Below are 21,647 nucleotides of genomic sequence, written 5' to 3' on the forward strand. Positions count from 1 at the left end.
CATTAAAAGTGACAATCAGCTATATTTGGCAACAATCGTACAAAGTTGGCATTCACTCTACAAACAGCCATCTCTGAAGGCACCATGTGGCCAGGCAGTGGTGTGTGGGTTGGGGTTGGGGGGATGGCTACTGTAGTCCTGATGCTGGTTCTCAGTACCACGTTCTCGCACTGATCAGCAACGTCAAACCACGGCCGTGCAAAGTGACACTGAGGACATTACAGGTCTTGAGAGATGATAAGTATGCAAACAGGACTTTAGTTTACAGTCGTTATTCAACCACGTTAAGAGAGGAGCCTGAGAGTAGTGTCAGCGCTACGGCACCAGGGGGGATGTAGTAACGTCATCGCCTCACCAGGCAGAGGCCGAGAACAACCAATCACAGTCCATGACAGACAGAAGCAGTGAAGTTAGTAGAGGGGTTTGTTAAGAAACAAAAAAGATAAACATTTCATATACATTTATAATAAGTAAAATATATAAAAAAAAGAATTTACACTGTACATCAGTTCCAATCTAATCCAAGTGAGACGCAGAGACAAAAAGTATTGTGTAACATGAGGGGGAGGGGTGTGTGTGTGTGTGTGTGTGTGTGTGTGTGTGTGTGTGTGTGTGTGTGTGTGTGTGTGTGTGTGTGTGTGTGTGTGTGTGTGTGTGAGAGAAGGGGTGAGATTAAAACTGTTCAGACAGCAGGTCGCTGAGCCTCTGGGACACGGTGTCTCTGCTGGTGCGCAGAGTGAGACGGTACATCTGCAGCATGGGAGAGATTGAGAGAGGGACAGAGCGTGAGAGGGACAAACCACATCAGTCAGACTTCAATTAAAAAGCTTTTGTCCAAAGGGACGTTCAATAAATGCATTCAACGATGAAGATGAGGCCCAAAAAGTGGACGAATCCTTTAAGTGCATACAAGTGAGTGTGCGTGTGTCTACCTGGGCCTGTGTTGGTCAGTGAATGTGTGTGGGCCTGTGTGTGTACCTGTATGTTTGTGTGAGTGTGTGTACCTGGGCCTGTGTGTTGGGCTCCAGTCGGAGCAGACAGCCCACTTGGGTGTTCTTGGTGTGGATCACGCCGGCCCCCACGAAGTTGGTGGGGTTTGGGTCCACGCCGTCCAGCAGAGCGGTGCCAAACCCCATGATCTGAAACACGACAACGTAACACAACGACACCTCCTGGTGACTCAGGAGAACTACACCATCCTGTGACTGAGCCACACCGACCAGGTCAGATGTTGGCAGAGGGAACAGCAGCCGGCCTCGGCTGACCAGCACTGATAAAGCTGAGCTCGGAGCTCCAGGCAGCCCTGTTCAGGTTATCATTTGTACCCCGTATGGGTGAGACATAGTGATGAGCGGCAGTGGTGTGTGACCTACCTTGGCTTTGGTGACCTCCGTGTCCATCGGGTGTTTCGCTTTGAAGATCTTCTGCACCTCCTGCTGCGGCCTGAGGAGAATCACAACACAGCCGGATATTAAACAACTATTAAAAACACACCTAAATATTATTAACTCACTATCTACTACCAGAAGCTAAATTATTAACTGTCTTTAACCAACTCACGCTCCCAGCTGCTTCCAGCGCTGGAAGAAGTCCTGTGCCTCCATCTCCGTGGGCTGGAAGAACTTGTTGAGCATCACCGGGAGCTTCACACCGAAGTTCTGCAGGGTGCCTCCGTACCTGGAGACCCAGACAGAGCCTTCACTCAGACAGACAGAGCCTTCACTCAGACAGACAGAGCCTTCACTCAGACAGACAGAGCCTTCACACAGACAGACAGAGCCTTCACACAGACAGACAGAGCCTTCACTCAGACAGACAGAGTCTTCACTTAGACAGACAGAGCCTTCACACAGACAGAGCCTTCACTCAGACAGAGCCTTCCCACAGACAGAGCCTTCACACAGACAGACAGAGCCTTCACACAGACAGACAGAGCCTTCACACAGACAGAGCCTTCACTCAGACAGAGCATTCAGACTAACAGAGCATAGAGAACCCCTGATGTCTGGACCCCCTGTGGTCTGGACCCTAACCTGAACTGGATGTCCAGCACCGGGGAGGGGGGTCTCAACGGAACTCGATGTCCAGCACCGCGGGTTGGGGGGGGGTCTCACCTGAACTAGATGTCCAGCACCGGGGGGTGGGGGTCTCACCTGAACTGGATGTCCAGCACCGGGGGGTGGGGGGGGGGGTCTCACCGGAACTGGATGTCCAGCACCGGGGGGTGGGGGGGGGGTCTCACCGGAACTGGATGTCCAGCACCGGGGCTTGGGGGGGGGTCTCACCTGAACTGGATGTCCAGCACCGGGGGGTGGGGGGGGGGGGTCTCACCTGAACTGGATGTCCAGCACCGGGGCGGGGGTGAAGTCCTCCAGACACTCGATGTTGAGGATCTGCTGCAGCTGAGCGCCGGCGTCGATGGTGGGGTCAGCGGGCTTGGTGTGGACGTTGAGCTGTGGACGGGTGGTTAAGGACACTAACCGGGTCCCACCAGGGTCATGTCCCCCTGCTAAAGAGACTAACCTGGATCACTAACCGGGTTTAACCAGGGTCACTAACCGGGTCCCACCAGTGTCCCATCCCCATGGTAAAGAGTCTAACCACAGTAGAAAGCCCTCTCTAGCAGCATCAGTGCTCAGCACTGAAGGTCAGCACTGAGGGTCGGCACTGAGCAGCAGGCCTGGGGGGCTGGAGGATATTGGTCTTGAGGAGGTCCGGGCAGTTGACCGTGGAGCTGAAGTCCAGGAACTGGTTGGACGTCTTGTTGCCAAAGAACACATAAATGCGCCCTAGGAGAGACAACATTTAGATTAATATTAATAATTAATTAATAATAAATCCTTGATCCTTCAGGTCAAGTGGTTTCAGGTCAAGAGGCCCTACCCAGGTTCTGTCTGTACTCAGACTTCAGTCCGATCTGCAGCAGCTGGTTCTCAAAGAGAACCCCGTTGTTCTTGCAGATGAACCTGCAGAGATCAATCAAGAGTTATTTAGACACCTTCAGTGGGAGGACAGGAGGACCACCAATCATGGAGGAATGATGACGATTGCAATAATTGTAATAGTAGTGGTAATAATAATAATAATAACAATAATAATAATAATAATAACACTATAATAATATTAACAATTGATAATATAATTAATAATATTAATAACATGAATAATTTACAATGCAACACTCAAAAGTATTATTAATATGAATAGTATAATACTTTTCTTATTCATAATAACAGTATAAACAGTCCCAGTAGAACCAGTGATGTGCTTCCTCACCGTGAGAAGTTGTCCTCTGACACGGCCGTGTTGGGAGGGGCCAGGTCCAGGGGGGCGGGGCCAGCCTGGAGGCTGTCAGAGAACACATCCACCAATAGGCTGCCTCCCGTAGAAGGGGGCGAGCCCGTGGGACCAAGCAGGTCGGCCGAGGGGTAGAGGGAGGTCTGGGAGAGGAGGACGAGGAGGGTGAAGGAGGGAGGAGGAGGGTGATGGAGGGAGGAGGAGGAGGAGGAGGAGGAGGAGGAGGAGGAGGAGGAAGAGGAAGAGGAAGAGGAGGAGGAGGAGGAGGAGGATGGAGGAGGTTGGAGGAGGTTGGAGGAGGTTGGGGTTACATTATACACCAACTTGAAGATCAAGTTAAAACAAGAACACAATATAGAGGACTCTTACAAGGAAGACATTGGTGTTTAGACCCAGATCAAGTGGTTGAAGCTCCATCACATACAAACACAGCAGACACAGTGAACACAGCAGACAGAGCTCTGTTCAGGGGCTGAGAGGAGGGGAGGGGAGGGGAGGCGGGGCCTAGCGTGGTGATGTGGGGTAGAGGCAGAGTGGAATGTGGATGATGCTTCACATCAAACATCCAATTGGCCTGAGACTGGGATTCCATACTGGGAGGAAGGGTGTGTCCTCTTGTAGCCACTGGTCACAGAGCCTGGGACGCCACAGTCAACCACAGCAGAGTGGACGCCTCATCGTGTTTTGGGGACTTATTTCAGTGACAGTGATGAAGTGGTATAGATTACTACGCTGACAATCATAAGACAAAAGACTACGTTAGAACTAGAAGGGAGCGTTTCAGGGTTTAGTGGCCCTTGAGGTGCACAGCAGCAAGCAGCAGCAGCAGGTGTACCATGGGTCCAGCGGAGAGGCTGCTAGGAGCAGCGCAGGACGCAAGGAAAGGAGTCTGCATGAGGGAGACGGAGGAGACGGGGCGGGGCCTGTTGGTGGGCAGGGCGGCCACAGAGAGAACGTCCACCGATGGAGATGACTGGAGGAGGGGCAGGGTGGAAGGAGAACACCAGGCAGATAGGGATGACAGACGATAAGGGATGACAGTGGAAAGAGAGAGGAGAGAGACCGATTGAGAGAAACGGAGAAGAGGGAGAGGGAGAGAGAGAGAGACAGACAGACAGACATTAAGAGGCAGACAGACAGTCAGACAGACAGTCAGACAGACGGGGAGAGAGAGAGACAGAAGAAAGCAGAGATGAAGTCAAAGGAAATGCTACAGAAATGCAACCAGAAAAAGAGAATGAAAGGTTTTCCTTTGTGTGTTTTGAGGACTCAGTCCGGCGGTACAATAAGACCCTCTGTATGCACCAGACTGACCCCAGGTCAAGATAAACAACTCAATCCCTGAGTGCGTCCCTGTGAGGGTTGGAGTGTTTGAGGAGTTGTTACACATGCGTGTACTCATTGTGTATATTAGTATTAGTGGTTACCTTGGCGGAGGCGGCGGCTCCGCCCTCCCTGTGCTCAGCGCTCCCGTTCAGGCTGCGCTCCCTCTCCCTCTCCCTCTCCCTCTCCTGCCGCGCCTCCTCTGCGCCGGGCTGGTTCCCCGGGCCCTTCCTCCTCTTCAGCTTGGCCAGGATGGACGACTCCCTCTCGGGGAAGGGGGGCATCTCCTCCAGCACCGTGGCCTTGGGGGGGGGGGGGGGGGGGGGGGGGGGAGACGGACGTTACAGGGACGGAGGCCAGAGATCTTTCACCTCCAGTGAGGTGAGTGTTGTGGGCTCGATCCATTTCAATCTCTATAACGTCAGCGTATTGATCTCCTCCTGTTCCTCCAGCTGAGTCTACTTTCCCTCCGAGCCTAAATCGTTATCTGGACCATCGGTAGATCTCTAGAGAGGGATTAACACAGACGTCTGGTGCTGCTAAGACCACAGGGGGGCGCTGGGAGAGTGCAGAGACAGAGTGGAGCATGGAGGTATTATTATAAACCACAGTGCCTGACCTGTGGAACTCATATAACTGGTTCACCACCGTGATGTCTCCTAAACTGGTCTCCCAGTACCCACCAGTTTGTCTCCCAGTATGTCTCCCACTATGTCCCCCAGTACCCACCCGTATGTCTCCCAGTACCCACCAGTATGTCAGTCCTGGCGATGGTGCTCAGCCGGAGGTACTCCAAACTTATCATTGGTTTCCCACCAGTACGTCTCCCAGTATGTCTCCCAGTACCCACCAGTATGTCCCCCAGTACCCACCAGTATGTCTCCCAGTATGTCCCCCAGTACCCAGCAGTATGTCGGTGCTGGCGATGGTGCTGAGCCGTTGGTGCTCCACCAGTATGTCCCAGTACCCACCAGTAGGTCTCCCAGTATGTCCCCCAGTAGGTCTCCCAGTACCCACCAGTATGTCGTTGCTGGCGATGGTGCTCAGACGGAGGTACTCCACCAGTATGTCTCCCAGTATATCCCAGTACCCACCAGTATGTCTCCCAGTACCCACCAGTATGTCGGTGCTGGCGATGGTGCTGAGCCGGAGGTACTCCACGGCGCGCTGCTGCAGCTCCACGTCGGCGTTGCGCAGCTGGCTGTCGGAGCGCAGCACCTCCTGGATGGTGGCCTTCACCTCGGGGAACAGGTTGATGAACTTGATGTAGGCCGACAGCAGCAGGGCCCGCGTGGGCACCGAGCACAGGTGGAACTTGGAGTGGAGGAGCTTGAACTGGACCAGCGGACTGGAGGGAGGGAGGGGGGGGCCGTCGGTCAAACACGGAGCAGATCAGGGGACCAGGACCTCCACAGAACCTGGACCGGTACCGTAGCCATACCATCACAAAGACCATGGGCGGTGGGCAGCATGGGGCTCAGGAGGTGGAGCGAGTTGGCTGGTAACCTGAGGGTTGATAGTTTGACCCGCCCTCCTCCTAGCTGAGTGTCGAGGCGTCCCTGAGCGAGACACCTCACCCTGACTGCTCCTGACGAGCTGGCTGTCACCTGTCATTGGCTGACACCACCGTTGGTGTGTGAATGTGTGCATCAATGGCTGATGTTGGGCTATATTGTAAAGTGCTTTGAGTGGCCATTGGTTAGAAAAGCGTTAGGACGGTGGGCCACTCCTATGCAATGGCAGGTAGGGTGTGGTCTTCCAAATAGAACCCTCTGGATCTAACGTCTTTCTTAACTTCCATTAAGTTAATAACACTAAAGAGGACACCGCAGTAGTGTGAGAGGACTAGGCACCTGGAGCGTGAGTCACCGGCGATGAGGTTGCCAAACTCCCCTAGGATGTAGCCTCCCACCTTCACCAGGTTCTCGTGACACGCCGGGGCCTGGAGCGCCTGGGAGCACAAGGGAGACGACAACAAGCATCACCACGACAACAGGCGTCACCACAACAGACGTCACCACAACGTGTACGGACAACGCATGAGACTCCTTCTGGGAGACAGTACAAATGGAGGCCAGAGGAAATGGAGGCCAGCGCACTCAGAGTGCTGCTAAACGCTACGCAGATAAGTAGTAGTTTGGTCAATCGTGGTAAACCACCCCCGCACTATTTTTGAGTGCTCCTAGATAAGGGTCAGAACAGAATCATGGTAAATTAAAAGACACCCATGGAATGGGCCAGCCAGGCAACTGATAATAACTATCAAACAACGAGAAACAAGAAACACAAGAAGAAATAACTATAGCCATGTCCATTGTTTCTCCAATGTACTTGTTGTAAGTCACTTTGGATAAATGCATGTAAACGTCAACTCCCCCAAGAGATCTCAAAAATGTCCCCCAGATCCTGTAGCCCCCCCCCCCCCCCCCCCCCACTCACCTCGAAGACGGTCTTGGCGGCGTAGCCCTGCACGTCGTCGCGGTTGATGACGATCTGGATGACGCGGTACCACACCTCCTCGCTGACCTGGTCGCCCGCCACGCGGATCAGGTTCAGGATGGTGTCCACGTACCAGGTGTAGTCCACCGCGTACTTCTCCGCCAGCACCGCCACCTTCAGCACCTGGGAGGAAGCGCCAGTTAGGAGCACAGGGTTACCATGGGAGCGGTGTCCTAGCAACCAACAGCTGCATCTTTCAAAGTGGGGATGCGCAGATTTATCGGCTGAACATTGGTATGTGCCGACATTGGCCTTGTTAACACCATTTGCTTTTTGGCGGATAAGATGACATCCAGTAAAGGCTGAGGCCGCTGTGCAACTGTGGTGTCGCATAAGTTTTGAAACCGTTTACATAACTCTAATCATAGTGATGTGAAAGGAGGTTACACTAAAGGTTGTTTCATGCATTAGTATGATTACATTAGTGCTCATTCAAAGCCAGAAAAGCTCTTTATATAATTAAAGGTTGTATCAGCGATTCTAGGCCGAAACCAAAATGATCACATTCATCTGATCTTTTCTCACAATCCGCTAGCTGCCCGCCCCATAAGCAGGCCGTCAAAAGAACGCTTTTCTGTAGGCCGCCTGTGAGATCGTACACAAAAACAAATGGTACTACCAACCACTCAAAACCAAGATAAATAGTATTCCAACCAATCACCGACAAGGGGTGGGTGTTATGGGGCTTTGCGCAGTGATCATGATCGTTTTTACTGGATGCACGAAACACGGAATGGAGGGGCGAGCTGGCCCTGTTTGTTTGGGATCTCGCTTCAAATACCAACAGAAGTTACATCACCCAACATCGCTGATACAACCTTTAAGGTTTCTTTGTTTCCCTTTGGCACAAAAAAGGGGGAATACAGAACTAAAACAGAAACATGGGTAACACTTTGGGCCCAGCTCCCGTTCCCTGGTGACTCACAATCTCCTCTCTGATGGAGTAGTCGGCGGTCTCCAGGTAGCTCAGCATCTCGGCCACGATCTGCTTGGCGTTGCTGCGGTCACACATGGCATAGAGGAGGTCCACCGCCCGCTGCCTCACACTCACGTCTCGCTCCGTCTGGGGGGGGAGGGGGGGGGGGGGGGGGGGGGGGGGCGTTAACCTCCGAGCACGACTCATCTTCACACACCACTCACAGCAGAGGAAGCTCTCTCACACTTCCGGTCATTTCAAGAACACACTCAACTTTAAATCAAACCACAGGACCAGGTTCTGCTGAAATTAGTTCAGGTGTTGTCCCTTGAATCTGCCAATCAAATCTAAATCAACAGCGTTTGGTAGGCTTGGTTTGGAGTCTTGTCTCACCTTGATGACGGTCTCTCTCAGAGTCTGGACTCACCTTCAGAGCGTTGATGACGGTCTCGATGTGGGTCTTGACGGCCTCGTGGGAGAACTCGGAGCTGGCCAGGGTGCACATGCTCTCCAGTGCCAGGTAGCGCAGGTTGGTCTCGCGGTGCTGCAGGAACTGGCCCAGCTGGTTACAGGCCCGAACCAGCAGAGTGGGCTCACTGGTGGGACGGGGAGAGGAGGCGTCACTCAGGGGGAGGCCTGCTCATCCTGGAGGCTCCAGTGGTGTTGGACAGTTAAGACAACAGAGTGGGTCACTCTGTTGTCTTAACACTTGGCTTCACCACTGAAGCGAAATGGTTCACAATAAGCTCAAGTATTTTATATGAAACTAATCATCCCGATGACTTAAATTATACGTAATGTGTGTTTCACCTGAAGAGTGTTTTACTAAACCCTTCCTGTTATGGCAGGTCAGCTGAAGATGTAAAGCGTGCGTCACTGAACCCTTCATGGGTTGGCTGGTCAGCTGATATGTGAAGGGCATCACTTAACCCGTTGTGGGTTGGAAGGTCAACTGGACATGTAAAGAGTGTTTCACTAAACCCTTTGTACGTGTAAAGAGCATCACTGACCTGTCGTGGTGGATGATGACTGTGCATCACTGACCTGGATGATCAGCTGAATATGTACACTAGCCTCACTGACCTGTCGTGGTGGATGATGAGGGCGATGGCCTCAAACAGAACAGCATTCTTGGCGTTGGAGTGTTGCACCTTCTTGGACTTGGGCGGCTCCTGGGCCTTGTTCAGGATGGTCTCCAGGCACTCGGTGAGGCGTCCCCGCAGCGCGCCGTCCTCTGAAACACATGCCTCAGCACTTAAGTTCCACGCCCAGCGACAGACCGGCCTGAAGCACCCTTAACCCCAGTCCAGCTCACTCTGATACATCGAGAAGCCAGCCAGAGTAACCTAAAACCCTACATTACCAAAATGCAATATTCCTGATGGCTGCTTCAGGAGTGTATCCAGATGGCTGTGTTCCCTGATTTGTCTTTAAAGTAAGTGTGCATGCCAAAAGCAATAGGAGTTGCACTAGCTCTGTTTCACAACAGGCAAAGCAGAGTGCTCTGATTTGGAATGTGGCCCCATATGTCATTACTGTATAAGGGGCCAAGCTACCTCCCCTTTCTCTGCCTTGCCCGCCTAGAGAACTTGGCATCATGAGACAATGAGCTATGACCGTGCGAGCGCCACGTGTGTGTGTGTGTGTGTGTGTGATTACACACACTGTAACGCAAGTGTTGTACATTTGGATAACCGTTCTGCTGTTGGTGTTATGGCACATAACAAGTCGGTTCTTTGATGCCTCTGGTATTTCGACAACAAGACTGTAGTTGGGGTTATCTCAGCCATGGTTGAGAAGGAATTGGGGGAAAAGAACTTTGGCTTTGACTCCCTGAAGTAAATGAACCGCGCATGGAGGCGAAAGGGATTGTCTCCCGCCGGAGCCCCGCTGCCTGCCGCCCGCTGCCCCGAGGCACCACCGCCACGAGGCACCACCGCCACGAGGCACCACCGCCCGGCAGCAGGCAGCCGGCAGCGGGCAGCCAGCAGCGAGCGGTTCAGTCTACTTCAGAATGATCTGGAAGTGGAAGAACCAGAGACGTCGGAGAACCCGACACAGTCGTTTGAGAATAATATCGTCTGGAGGCACACACAGCTTTTGGCCGTGATTATATATATCATATGATATAGATAACTAGAGGCTTTGTGCGCCTCGCCATTGCGATACATCCACTAAAAACAGAGCGCATAGTACCTGTGGCCGCAAGCTGCTCAGGGCCACACCCCCATCCTCCTCCTTGACCCGCCTCTCTCCTCCTCATTTGCATTAAAGCTACAGACACCGAAACGGCGCGTTTGGGGAGAGCTCAATGTGCGACTGGCTCGTAGTTGCTGTAATTCTGCACCACGGCTGAATTTCGGGAACATGTTCAAATGCTGTATTAGGGGCCTACTAATATCTATATTAAAGCATGCATGAAGTAGCACGCCATGGGACCTTTAAAAAAATACAACAAATAAAAATATGAACCCTAGTTGTCTGTAGACAGGTTAGGTCCAGGTGTTCTGTCAGGCTGGGTTAAATGATGTGTAACCATGGGTACCATGGTGGGAGTGGGATAAATGATGTGTAACTATGGGTACCAGGGGGAGGGGGTTCAATGATTGATTAACCATGGGTACCATGGGAGGGGGTTAAATGATGGGTAACGATAGGTACCAGGGGGAGGGGGTTAAATGATGTGTAACCGTGGGTACCAGGGGGAGGGGTTAAATGATGTGTAACCATGGGTACAGGGGAGGGGGTTAGATTATGTTTAACCATGGGTACCAGTGGGATGGGGTTAAATGATGTGTAACCATGGGTAGCGGGGGAGGGGGATAAATTATGTGTAACCATGGGTACCAGGGGGAGGGTAGCATTGCAGCAGGCGCAGCAGCTTCACGGACAGCCAAGGCGCCGCCACAAAGTAGTAGGTGTAGTCCTGGAGGTCGATGGAGGCCGACGTCACGATCTGGGAATCACACAACAAACACACAAAATAGTGAAATCAGAGTTACACAACAAACACACAACCACACACAGAGAAATCAGAGTTACACAAAAAACACACAACCATGCACAGTTAAAATCAGTTATACACAAAACACACAACTATCTGCACAATAAACTCCCAGGATGCATTCTGCTTCCCTGTGGAGGGGCTTACCCTGCTGAGGCGGGCGATGGCCAGGGACACGGAGGTCTTGAAGTCGTCTGGACTCTTCTGGGCCAGAGTGGTGATGAGGCTGGTGGCTGACGTCACCACCCCCTGGAGAGGAGGACTAGTTAGTAATTAGATAGTAACTCAACCCCCCCTGGGACGAAAGAACATACAAGGACTAGTTAATAACTCAACCACTCGAGGACGACACAAGGAATAGTTAATAACTCAGCCCCCCCTGGGGACAAGGACTAGTTAAGAACATCACAATCAGTTCTACTTTCAAGTTGAGCTTTAATCAAGACCATGTTGTTACCACCACATGAGTAGACCCATTCGGGGGCCTGAGCCCAGGCCTTACCAGGTGCTGGTCGTTGAGCAGGTGCACCACGCGGGCGGTCCACTCCCCCATGGGGACCAGGTCCGGGGAGGTCCGGTTGAGACGCAGCAGACACAGCGCTGCACTCTGCTTCACGCTGTCCATGGTGTCCCTGGAGAACAGAGCACAAGGTCACTTCCATTCCTGATGTTCTACCATTCATCTTCAGTAGACATTGTGGCCAAGCTTTGTTCTTGTAGTATCTAGTAATACGCAGAGTCTGACATCAAGCATGAAGTATGACTCTCCGTAAGTTATTGATCAAGGCATTGTTGGATCGTTCTCACGGGGATCTGATCTGTACCATCAGAACGATCAATACCCATATCATTATACTGTATTACACTTCCACAATGTAGTACTAGAACAAAAGATGCAACTGTATAAAAATGTGCTATGCAGGCTTATGTGGGGTTGACTAAATTAGATCTACTACGACAGCAGATGTAATGTTCTGCTGTCTGCAGACAGACCAATACCAAGTGCTTTCAAGGAAACCAAACTCTCCTGTTTTTAAGTTCACTCCTTCAGTCTGGAATACACCCAGTCAGCAGAGCCCTTCCTGACAGACCCCCTCGTGGGGAAGAATCACGTGGGAAATGTGTGTGGGCCATCCAATTGGTCAGACAGTCACATGAACTACATAGTTACCTTAAAGCAGCAGTTCACCCTAAAATGTTCCACTGTCTGCTCAACCCGGCATTTAGTACACACCCTCCTGCCGTTTGTAGCTGTGTGTATAACACACATCTTAGCCGGTTCTAAGGTATTTATCCAGATTATATCTTTAGTTCATACAGAGGAAGGATTGGGTTAACACAACCAGTCACTGCATGCTCCCCTTATCGGGACAACAGAGACAAAGCGCATGTCGTTGGTTCTGTTTACTAGCAGCTAGTCTAAATAGCGCTCCTCAGACCATGAAAGGGAATGGGCTCCGATAGCTTGTCCCACATGTGCCAACAAAAACGTGCGCATCATTATCTCCAGATCGATACAGAAAACTGTAGTTAGACAACAAGGGAGGCAAGTGGTTGAAACGGTAGAGCCTGTTGGCTGGTAACCAGAAGGTTGCTGGTTTGATCCCCATCGTCTCCTAGCTTGTGTCGAGGTGTCCCTGAGCGAGACACCTCACCCTGAATGCTCTCGACGAGCTGGCTGTCGCCCTGCGTGGCTGACTCCGCCGTCGGGGTGTGAATGTGTGCTTTGAGCGGCCACTGGTTAGAAAAGCACTGTATAAATACAGTCCATTTGCAACCAAAGCTAAAGGCTCCGGTAGACCGGGGTGTCCGTGAACACTCGTGGCGGGGGGTGACTCCTACCCGGCCACCAGAATGCGGGGGATGTCGGCGGCGAAGGCCTCGGCCATCTCGCGGCTCCCCACGTTGGCGATGCAGTGCAGGGACAGGTTCATGTGCGTGGGGTTCCGGCTGGCCAGGTCGTTCTTGATGCCGTTGTTGATGAGGCGGATCAGGTCGCTGTTGGAGTTGACCAGCACGGAGATGAACAGGTAGCCCTGGAGGAGAGACGGGGAGCACTCAGCGGTGGGTTCATTGTGTGGGTAGGGTACCCATTTACATTGAGGGAATATAGCAGATGCTTCTATTCAAAGCGACTTACAATAAGTACATTTGTCAGAAGAAAGAGGAACAATATATCGTTGTCGGTACAAAAAGGATGTTATTTGAACCACGTGCCCAGCACTAGCAAAAACAGGGGGAGGCTATGCAGAGTTGAGGTGAACTCTGAACAGGTGATTCTTGAGACTTTTGTGGAAGTTGTTGAGCGACTGTGCGGTCCTGACATCGGCAGGGAGCTCATTCCACCTATACATGTGTATGTGATGGGAGTGCGGGCCGTGACACGTGTTCTGGTCGCTCACAATCTGCTTCTCGGTGTACTTGTTGGAGCTGAGCAGGTTGACCGCCTCCATGTGGCCGAAGTCGATGTCGTGTCCCAGGAGGAAGATGAAGAGCAGCTTACACACATACTTCTTTTTGCTGTAGCCGTCCAGAGCCTTGTCTCCTGTGACACACACACACACACACACACACACACACACACACACACACACACACACACACACACACACACACACACACACACACACACACACACACACACACACACACACACACTTGATGCATGATACAATAGGACAATACAGCCCCCAATCATGCTTTGGGGCATGTGATACAATGCTAGATGCAGGGTATCAACACACACGCTACAATAACAAAGACTTCTCATCCACCACATGTGGCTAACATTTGTGATGTTGAAAACTGAGCAGCTCCATTCCCTGACTCTGACCAAAGCAGGTCAACTTAGGACATAGGCAGACCACATCCACAACCACAGTCTGTCATGGACCTCACAGAGAGGAGGACTGTAGCACGGAGGCATTGCATACACCTTCATCACGAGGACATATGCCCATTTGAGAGTTCACCGCTCCAGTGAGTCACCGGCTGACAGCGATTTGCATCACGGGGCTCAGCTCTCGAACCTCACTGTCCCTGGGGTTCATTATCTCTAACGCGGTTTGATCCACGTACATTTACTTTAACATTCAGGGCATTAAGCAGACGCTTTTAGCCAAAGAGGCTGACAATAAGCACATTGGTCATAAGAAAATGTAGAGGTAAAAGTCTCTGTAAACCCTTACTATCAATGCTCCTCTGAATGATAATGTTTCTCCTAAAACTGCTTGGATGCCCTGATGCAGGAGTCAATCGATGCTTACATTTTTTTACTATGGTATTATAAGCACATGCTATGGGTCTCGCAGTCAACACATCCACCAAATCTTAACTGGAGATTTGGAAGGGTTTAAAATTGCATTCTCCTCCACCATCATCATCATCATCATCATCATTATCATCAGCGTCAACAGGAAACGAGTGAATATATCCAGTAGAGATCCAGAAAATGGTAGAATACAGGCTAGGGCCCATTGAAGCTGTTCTGGTGGTATATTGTGGAAGCCCAGAGCCTTACATGGTATGTCATGTAGATCCATGTGTGGGTCCTAGAGTTTTTATAAAACACAATCTTGCATGCACTTAATGTAAGCACATATCTTATGTTGCACGTCCTTGCACTTAAAAATATCACTGAGCAGTGTATTAGATCTTATCCTAGCTATCTTTGTTCTATACAGGGAATGGGTTAACCTAGTGATTGTTAGTGCTTTGCACTTGGTTCAATGGACATCCTTTACTTTACTGACAGCGATATATTGTTTCCCTTCTTCTGACCAACAGACTTATGTAAGTCGCTTTGGGCAAAAGCGTCTGCTTAATGCCCTAAATGTAAATGTAAACGTAAATCTTGTATGAGGATAAAGAATCTGCGGGGGGGGGGGGATTAAGGCCAAGGAGAATGAGAAAAACATTGGCATGGCCCAGCAGACAGCTTCCTCTGGCAGCAGACTAAATATAGGCCCCATGCAACAGGTGCAGAGGACCCTCTGTACGTCGAAGAAAACCATCTCCAGCCAGCACTGGAAGGTCAAAGCAAACACCTGCTAAGGAGCCTGTTGTCCTTAATGTACACGAACAACACAAGCTCCCTATAACCAACAGACACACAATAGGTACTGTCTAACGCCAACTAGTCTCGATGATCGTATCTTGAACTATTGGATTATGCAAACTAGATTTGTGATTGGAGGAAATGTAGAATGTCAACAGGAAGTAAACCTGCCAGGAAGAGATGTCATGAAGAAGATGGAATAAAGACACACAGACAGTGTGTGTGTGTGTGTGTGTGTGTGTGTGTGTGTGTGTGTGTGTGTGTGTGTGTGTGTGTGTGTGTGTGTGTGTGTGTGTGTGTGTGTGTGTGTTGCACTGAAGCTATCAGACTTGCATCAAACACATTTCCGACAAACAAAAGACTCATCTGCTCATATATCCGACACATTAGACAACAGTTGAATATGTTTCTTGATATTAATCAAAACAGAGTTAAACCATCAACATACCTTTAAATTTAGAGCGGATATTCGCCAGTTCTTTATTTATCCTTTTGATCTCGGCCTCTTTACTTTTACCTGTAAAGATGTAAAACACACCGCACACCGATTATGAGACTTGGTGTGATGACATCAACAATGCATACTGGATTAAGGTTCAGTTTTGGGTCTGTGGCTGATGGGCCAACAAGTTACATGATTACAGCTTGTCTTTCCCAACACATAAAAATGGCAACATTACACATCTTCCATTCTCCAAGTGGTTATTAGTGGTTATTACAAGGTGAACTATGCGACTTTACATGCAAGAATTATAGTTAAAAAACATAGCAAATATAAAAGAGTTCAACTTAAATGAATCATTAAACTTAACAGGCTGAGTGGTTTGTTATCTTAGTAGCACTGAGGAAACACCAGAACCCATTTGTGTATTAAGGTTTCACTGAACATATCAGTGAAGTTATTACAGTTATAGCTGGAGATAAACATGGTTTGGACAATGGGGACGTTCCTGGTAGGAGTAATGGTCCTAACAAGTAATAACTCGTATAGCTAAGGAAAGTTATGAGAGTTATAGATGTTAGACATGGTTTAGACATGGTTCAGTGGGAGACATGGTCCTCACAATAAAGTAACCCTTATGGATTTTGAAAGTTATTAGTTATAGCTAGAGACATGGTTTAGCTCCTGTTGGGAGACATGGTCCACTCAAGTAATAAGTAACTCATATTGATGAGTAAAGTTATGAGAGCTATGTTTAAGACAAGTTATACGTGGTGTAGTTCCTGGTGGGAGACTCGGCCCACGCCCTTTGGCAGGACACTAGCTACAGGCCCGCCGCTAACTCCTCTAAACAGCTCGTTTACTTAATGGTTGTTGACTGCTGCTCTCTACCGTCACTAGTCTGACTCTGTGAAAACAAAAGCTGTGAAAGATCGGAGTTTTTGTTCCGTGACATGTCAGCGGTCGGCTGCAAGGCGGTGAGGCGGCTAATGCTACCCGCCAAGCTGACAGCCGAACCCCGGGACGGTGGAGTGGTGAACAGGGACAACATAAAGAGGATAAAAGTCACCACTCACAGTTCCTGATGTCCGAGATAAACACGGCAAGGCCTCGCATCCCGTCCCCCTTGGAGACCGCAGGCATCTTGTTGGGAGTGTCGTTTCACTGTGAGGTCTGAACACACTGGAGGTGATGGGATGAAAAGTTTCTGCTGTGACAGTAGGGCTGCCCTGACTGACTAGGCTAGGAGACGTCTAGGCTAGGCTAGGAGACGGCTAGCTAGGCTAGGCTAGGAGACAGCTAGGCCAGGAGACGGCTAGCTAGGGCTAGGAGACGGCTAGGCTAGGCTAGGAGGCTGCTAGGCTAGGCTATGAGACCTAAGCTAGGCTAGGAGACGGCTAGCGCGTCAGAGTCGCGGTGGGAGGCGCTCGGGGCGGCGCGCTGCGCTCGGACGCGCCGCGCGGAGGCGGCATTGCGTCACTAACATGTAACATGGCAGTGGCCATGCACTTCTTTCCAAACATTGTGGGCAAGGTGTCCTTTAGTGGAAGAATATGAACATTTGGATCATTTGTGCTCTTTATACTATGCTATAAACAGGGCCAATAGTGTGCCAGTGTAGTCACGTAATAAAGTAATTTATATGGATTGGTAAAGTTATTCAATTTATGTGTTTTAAACATGGTGTTAACCCTTGAAGAGTGTGTGTGTGTGTGTGTGTGTGTGTGTGTGTGTGTGTGTGTGTGTGTGTGTGTGTGTGTGTGTGTGTGTGTGTGTGTGTGTGTGTGTGTGTGTGTGTGTGCGTGCGTGCGTGCGTGCGTGCGTGCGAGCGAGCGAGCGAGAGAGAGAGAGTCTGTGCGCGCGTGTTTGTGTGATTTATAAAACAATTGAAAATGTGTAATTGACAACCCGATTAGGACGCTTGCCATTTGCCAGCATCATGAGTTTCAGAGCGCAGCCTGGAACGCTCAGTTGCTTTAATAAGCCAAAGCACAGAGCGCCCGCTGTGGACTATCCACGATTACAGTAATACCGCCTGCGAGCGGTATTTAGCTAATTGTATGACGTATGACGCCTTTGATAACGACCCCAGGTTTGGCGCCCTGCCTCCTGCCAAGATTACTTTTTAACAAAATATTGAGCAGCCTCATTTTGTCTGCCCTTATCCATACGCACCAGATACATGTTTACATGTTATACGAGTTTGTTTATCTGTGAGATATTTATTTGTATGTATACGCTGTAATTACTTATGTATTTGTCTATGCTATATGTACGTTGTATGAAGGCCTATTTATGTTTATTTATGAACCAAATTAAAACGTGTTCTTTCTTCTGCTTTCAATTTGTATGAACTCCAAACTCCACGCAGCCTATGCTTTGGTTTCAGCTGAAAGAAATGTACTATAATTCATATTGCACATATTAAAGACAACATCAATGCTAATTCTCTGTGACTTTTAGCAACTTGTTAGTTGTAGTTCGACATTAGGGTTAGGGCTAGGGTTAACTCAATCATAAAACATATTTGGTATAAGTAATTAAGTCATGTCAAAAACCTTTATCAATGCTATTTTATTTTCAACTAAATCAAAAATTCTTCAAAGGTTCAAAAGTTCAGATTCAGGACCAGCAACGTGTTGGAATAGAGGCGTCATCAGATGATGAGTTCTCTGTGTTTGACGAGGAAGAGTGTGAAGGTCAGCGAGGAGGAGGAGGAAGGGCTGAGGCCTCCGGCTCAGCCTCATGGGAGAGATGAACACAGATGAAGTGGATCTGTAAAACTGTCCCCTAATCCCACCTTTCTAATCACAGGAGACTAGCCCTGGTGGGCTGGGGGCCCCGCCTGGACACAGGAGGGACGGGGTTCATTCAGTGACTACACAAACACGTATCGGTCAGAAACATCACACAGTCAGACGCACATGGACACACTGCAGTGCTGAGGAGGTCTGAGGGGTTGAACACAGTCCTCGTTCCTCCACGCAGGAGCTGTCTGGCAACAGATACATCTTGCTCTAACGGGTCATGGTGAGTCACTGTCCAGTGGATCCAGGCAATGTTCTCATCTTCAAACCATTAGCTACAGAAATGCTTGAAGACAAGTCAATGTATTTACACGTTTCATTCGGATTTTCATCAAAATGTCTGCCTCATAAGAAAACAAATGAGGACGATATCAGACAGACAGACAGAGATACAGAGAGAGTGAGAGAGAAAGAGAGATAGAGAAATATAAAGATAGTTAGATAGACAGATAGATAGAGACAAACTTCCACATAGTTAAAGTGTGATAGGTGATATTTCATATTTGACCATATGTTACATACCTCTTCATCTGAAAGTGGATTTCTGGACCAGCAGGAAGCAGCCATTATAGAATAGATGCATGCGATGATGTGGTCGTTAGGCCCGGCCGGGACAGAGGCTGATAGGGGCCATTAGGGCCTCAGTGGGCCAGGGTACTTTGCGTTGTGGGCACGCTGATTATAGGTAACACAGAGCAGATGGGTCGGGCTCGCGCTCGCTATTCATTAGGTGTTTCAGGATGTGGCGGCCCAGCAGGCGGATGGGGCCGGGCCTTGCAGCAGGAGGGAGTCCTCTGACACTGGGTAATGGATGGGCAGGCTGCCTCCTAACCGTGTTTGAGTATGCACACCAGATCTAATTTAGGAGCCCTTGGAGACCGGGAGGTCTGTGAGCGAGGAGACATGAAGACCCAATGCTCTGGAGACCGTAATGCAGCAAGATGAAGACGACTATATGGACGTGGAACAACTCGTACTGCTGCAAAGGATCAGCTGTTCATTCAGCTGTGAGTGCTGGGGCGGGCGGATACAAGTTTAACACTGGATCACCACATCTGTGTGGATACAAAGCATCTGTGGAAATCCGTCCTTTGCTTGAATCTGTTCAACTTACAGGTCGCAACGACAACGCAAAAGAGGAATAAAGCGAATATTCTACATTGAAATTGTTCCTATCAGATGAAATTGACAAAAAAAAGTCAACGTGACTTAACCACCTCAAATAGTTTGCTTTGGAAGGCAGTACAAACGGCCATGAGGGGCTTTTATCAAGACGGTTCAACCAGGGGGCGCCCCGGTGGCTCACCAGGTAGAGCGCGTACCACATAGGCGCAGCGACCCGGGTTCGAGTCCTGCCCGTGGTCATTGGCTGCAATTGGCTCCCATACCTCCCTGTCTATCTCACTCTATAATAAAGCATTAAAATGCAAAAGTAAATCTTAAAAAAAAAAAAAGTTCAACGGTTCAACCAGACAGCACAGACCCCTCGATACAAACCACTTGACGCTCCAGCAGAGAAGCTCTGGGCTTGCTATGAATATCTTATACACTGACCTCCAGTCACAACACATTGTCCTTTTCTATAATGGCACAAAAGCAACACACTTGAACAGACACATTTGTCATTGCTGCATTCACTAATAACAGTAGCAATACTTTAGGGTTGATTTTACGGCTTTCTGCATAAAAACGAGGTTTAAACTCCAACTGAGCGAAACCCGACTCAGCAGTTCCAGGAAAGCTGTGATTCACCCTTTGCTCCTCCCTTACAGGAAAGGCTCTCTCTCTTATTGCACCATTAATTCCATGCTTGATAGTAAGTGTTGCTCAATAAAGCTTAAGCATTCACTGAACCATGCGATCATTAGCACATTCACCACCATCCTGTAGCTATTTCCCAGCCCACCAAGGAGAGACGCCCCAGAACATGCCTCAGCACGGCCGGGAGATCAGGGTTCACCAGCACCAGGGTGAACTCAGGGTCGGGAGGTAGGCTGCTAGTTTAATTAATGAGCAGTGTTGGTAATAACGCCGTTTAAAAGAACGCCGTTACGTAACGCCGTTATTTTTTCAGTAACGGGGTATCTAACTAATTACTATTTCCACCGTTACCGTTACTATACGAAAAATGCAGTGCGTTACCAGTGGTGGGTAGTAACGCATTCTGTTCTGGAACCGGGCCTGCAAGTAACGCAAATGAGTAAAAAAGTAAATTTTTAGGGTAACGAGTGCTTTTCAGGTTCCTTTTTTAAGTCTGTAATTTTACTCTTACTCAAGTAAATATTTGATTTAAAATTCTACTCTTTACTCAATTACATTTTCCATTGTGCCTTCAATAAAATGAGTATTTTGATAAAGACATTATCTTCATTGACTAATACAAGCGTACACGTTAGCGACGCAACCTCCCTAGGTTGCAACATTGTTGCAATTCCATAGCCGAGGAGACGAGTCGACCGTTACGTTGGGACTGAGGACTAGAAACCATGGACATAAGCTAGAAACGCATGGATGCAGACGCGCAGGAATATATTTTCGCCAGGGGGTGCGGAGTTACGGTCCACGTATAGTTTATATAATTCTAAAGATACTATGTTGCACTGTATTCTGCAGACCACTCACAAACTTGTTCGTCATTGTCGTGTCTGGCTCTGTGAGTGTGCGTGCATGCTATGTGCGTAGACTGGATAAATCTGATTGCCCAATCAGCCAACCAAGTCTGTCTCGTTTGTGTATTGGTTGTGTTCCTACAAAGCTCTTGCCTTTTGTCACATGCACAGAGCTTAATGCAAATTTGTTTGAAATGAAATTACATTTTTTGTTGTACATATTGCTTTTGTTGTACAACTTGTGAATAAATGTTTTAGGAGTGCATCGCTTTCTCTCCCTCACTCACTCACGCATTCTGACACGTTGTCTTTTTCATTGATCCAAGCACTCCAATACAAAAATGTAAAGTAACTTGTAATTTGAGTAACTTTACAACAAAGTACTTTTTTACTCTTACTCAAGTAGGTTTTCCAATTGGAATATTTACTTTTACTTGAGTATAGATTTTCACTAGGCTACTCTACCCACCACTGTGCGTTACTATGAATTGATTGAATAAACTACAAAATCCGAACGCACCCCTGGCTCCAAACACAAACTAGTGAGGAGACCGGGGTGGATTAACAACGAGATAAGCGATTATGATTGGCTAAGGCAGAGTCATGTTTCATGGTAGCCAATCGGAGCCAGGGTTTTTTACACACAAGCCAGGACACGCGCGCCACACACACGCAAACGCACACGCCAAACCG

At 49.2% G+C, this 21,647-nt stretch overlaps 1 protein-coding gene across 2 annotated transcripts; it reads right to left on the bottom strand.

Annotated features, from left to right (window-relative positions):
* Positions 1-2: 2 nt before the first annotated feature.
* LOC115558380 (AP-2 complex subunit alpha-2) lies at positions 3-16,858 on the bottom strand. 2 transcript variants are annotated; one of them, XM_030376454.1, is made up of 23 exons: positions 16,615-16,858; positions 15,545-15,613; positions 13,442-13,584; positions 12,882-13,075; positions 11,542-11,671; positions 11,187-11,288; positions 10,883-10,991; positions 9,119-9,269; positions 8,463-8,631; positions 8,045-8,182; positions 7,060-7,242; positions 6,474-6,571; positions 5,737-5,968; positions 4,725-4,922; positions 4,133-4,270; positions 3,277-3,440; positions 2,884-2,966; positions 2,700-2,789; positions 2,332-2,455; positions 1,561-1,677; positions 1,374-1,443; positions 1,005-1,139; positions 3-750 (listed from the first exon to the last, which is right to left on the bottom strand). In XM_030376454.1, the coding sequence occupies exons 1-23, from the start codon at positions 16,679-16,681 to the stop codon at positions 673-675; spliced, it is 2,982 nt and encodes a 993-aa protein (XP_030232314.1). In that variant the 5' UTR covers positions 16,682-16,858; the 3' UTR covers positions 3-672. The 2 variants fall into 2 exon arrangements, with proteins under 2 accessions (XP_030232314.1, XP_030232315.1); XM_030376455.1 differs by lacking the exon at positions 4,133-4,270 and having other exon boundaries at positions 16,615-16,855.
* Positions 16,859-21,647: the final 4,789 nt, after the last annotated feature.

This window comes from Gadus morhua, chromosome 14, assembly GCF_902167405.1.
Source record: "Gadus morhua chromosome 14, gadMor3.0, whole genome shotgun sequence".
Lineage (NCBI taxonomy): Eukaryota > Metazoa > Chordata > Actinopteri > Gadiformes > Gadidae > Gadus > Gadus morhua.

Coding starts and splice junctions, on each gene's coding strand:
- LOC115558380 (XM_030376454.1), bottom strand. CDS start 16,681: ATGCCTGCGGTCTCCAAGGGGGACGGGATGCGAGGCCTTGCCGTGTTT. Junction 2,967..3,276: donor TCAGAGGACAACTTCTCACG/GTGAGGAAGCAC, acceptor TGATCTCTGCAG/GTTCATCTGCAAGAACAACG. Junction 2,456..2,699: donor CCCGGACCTCCTCAAGACCA/ATATCCTCCAGC, acceptor CCACCCGTCCAC/AGCTCAACGTCCACACCAAG.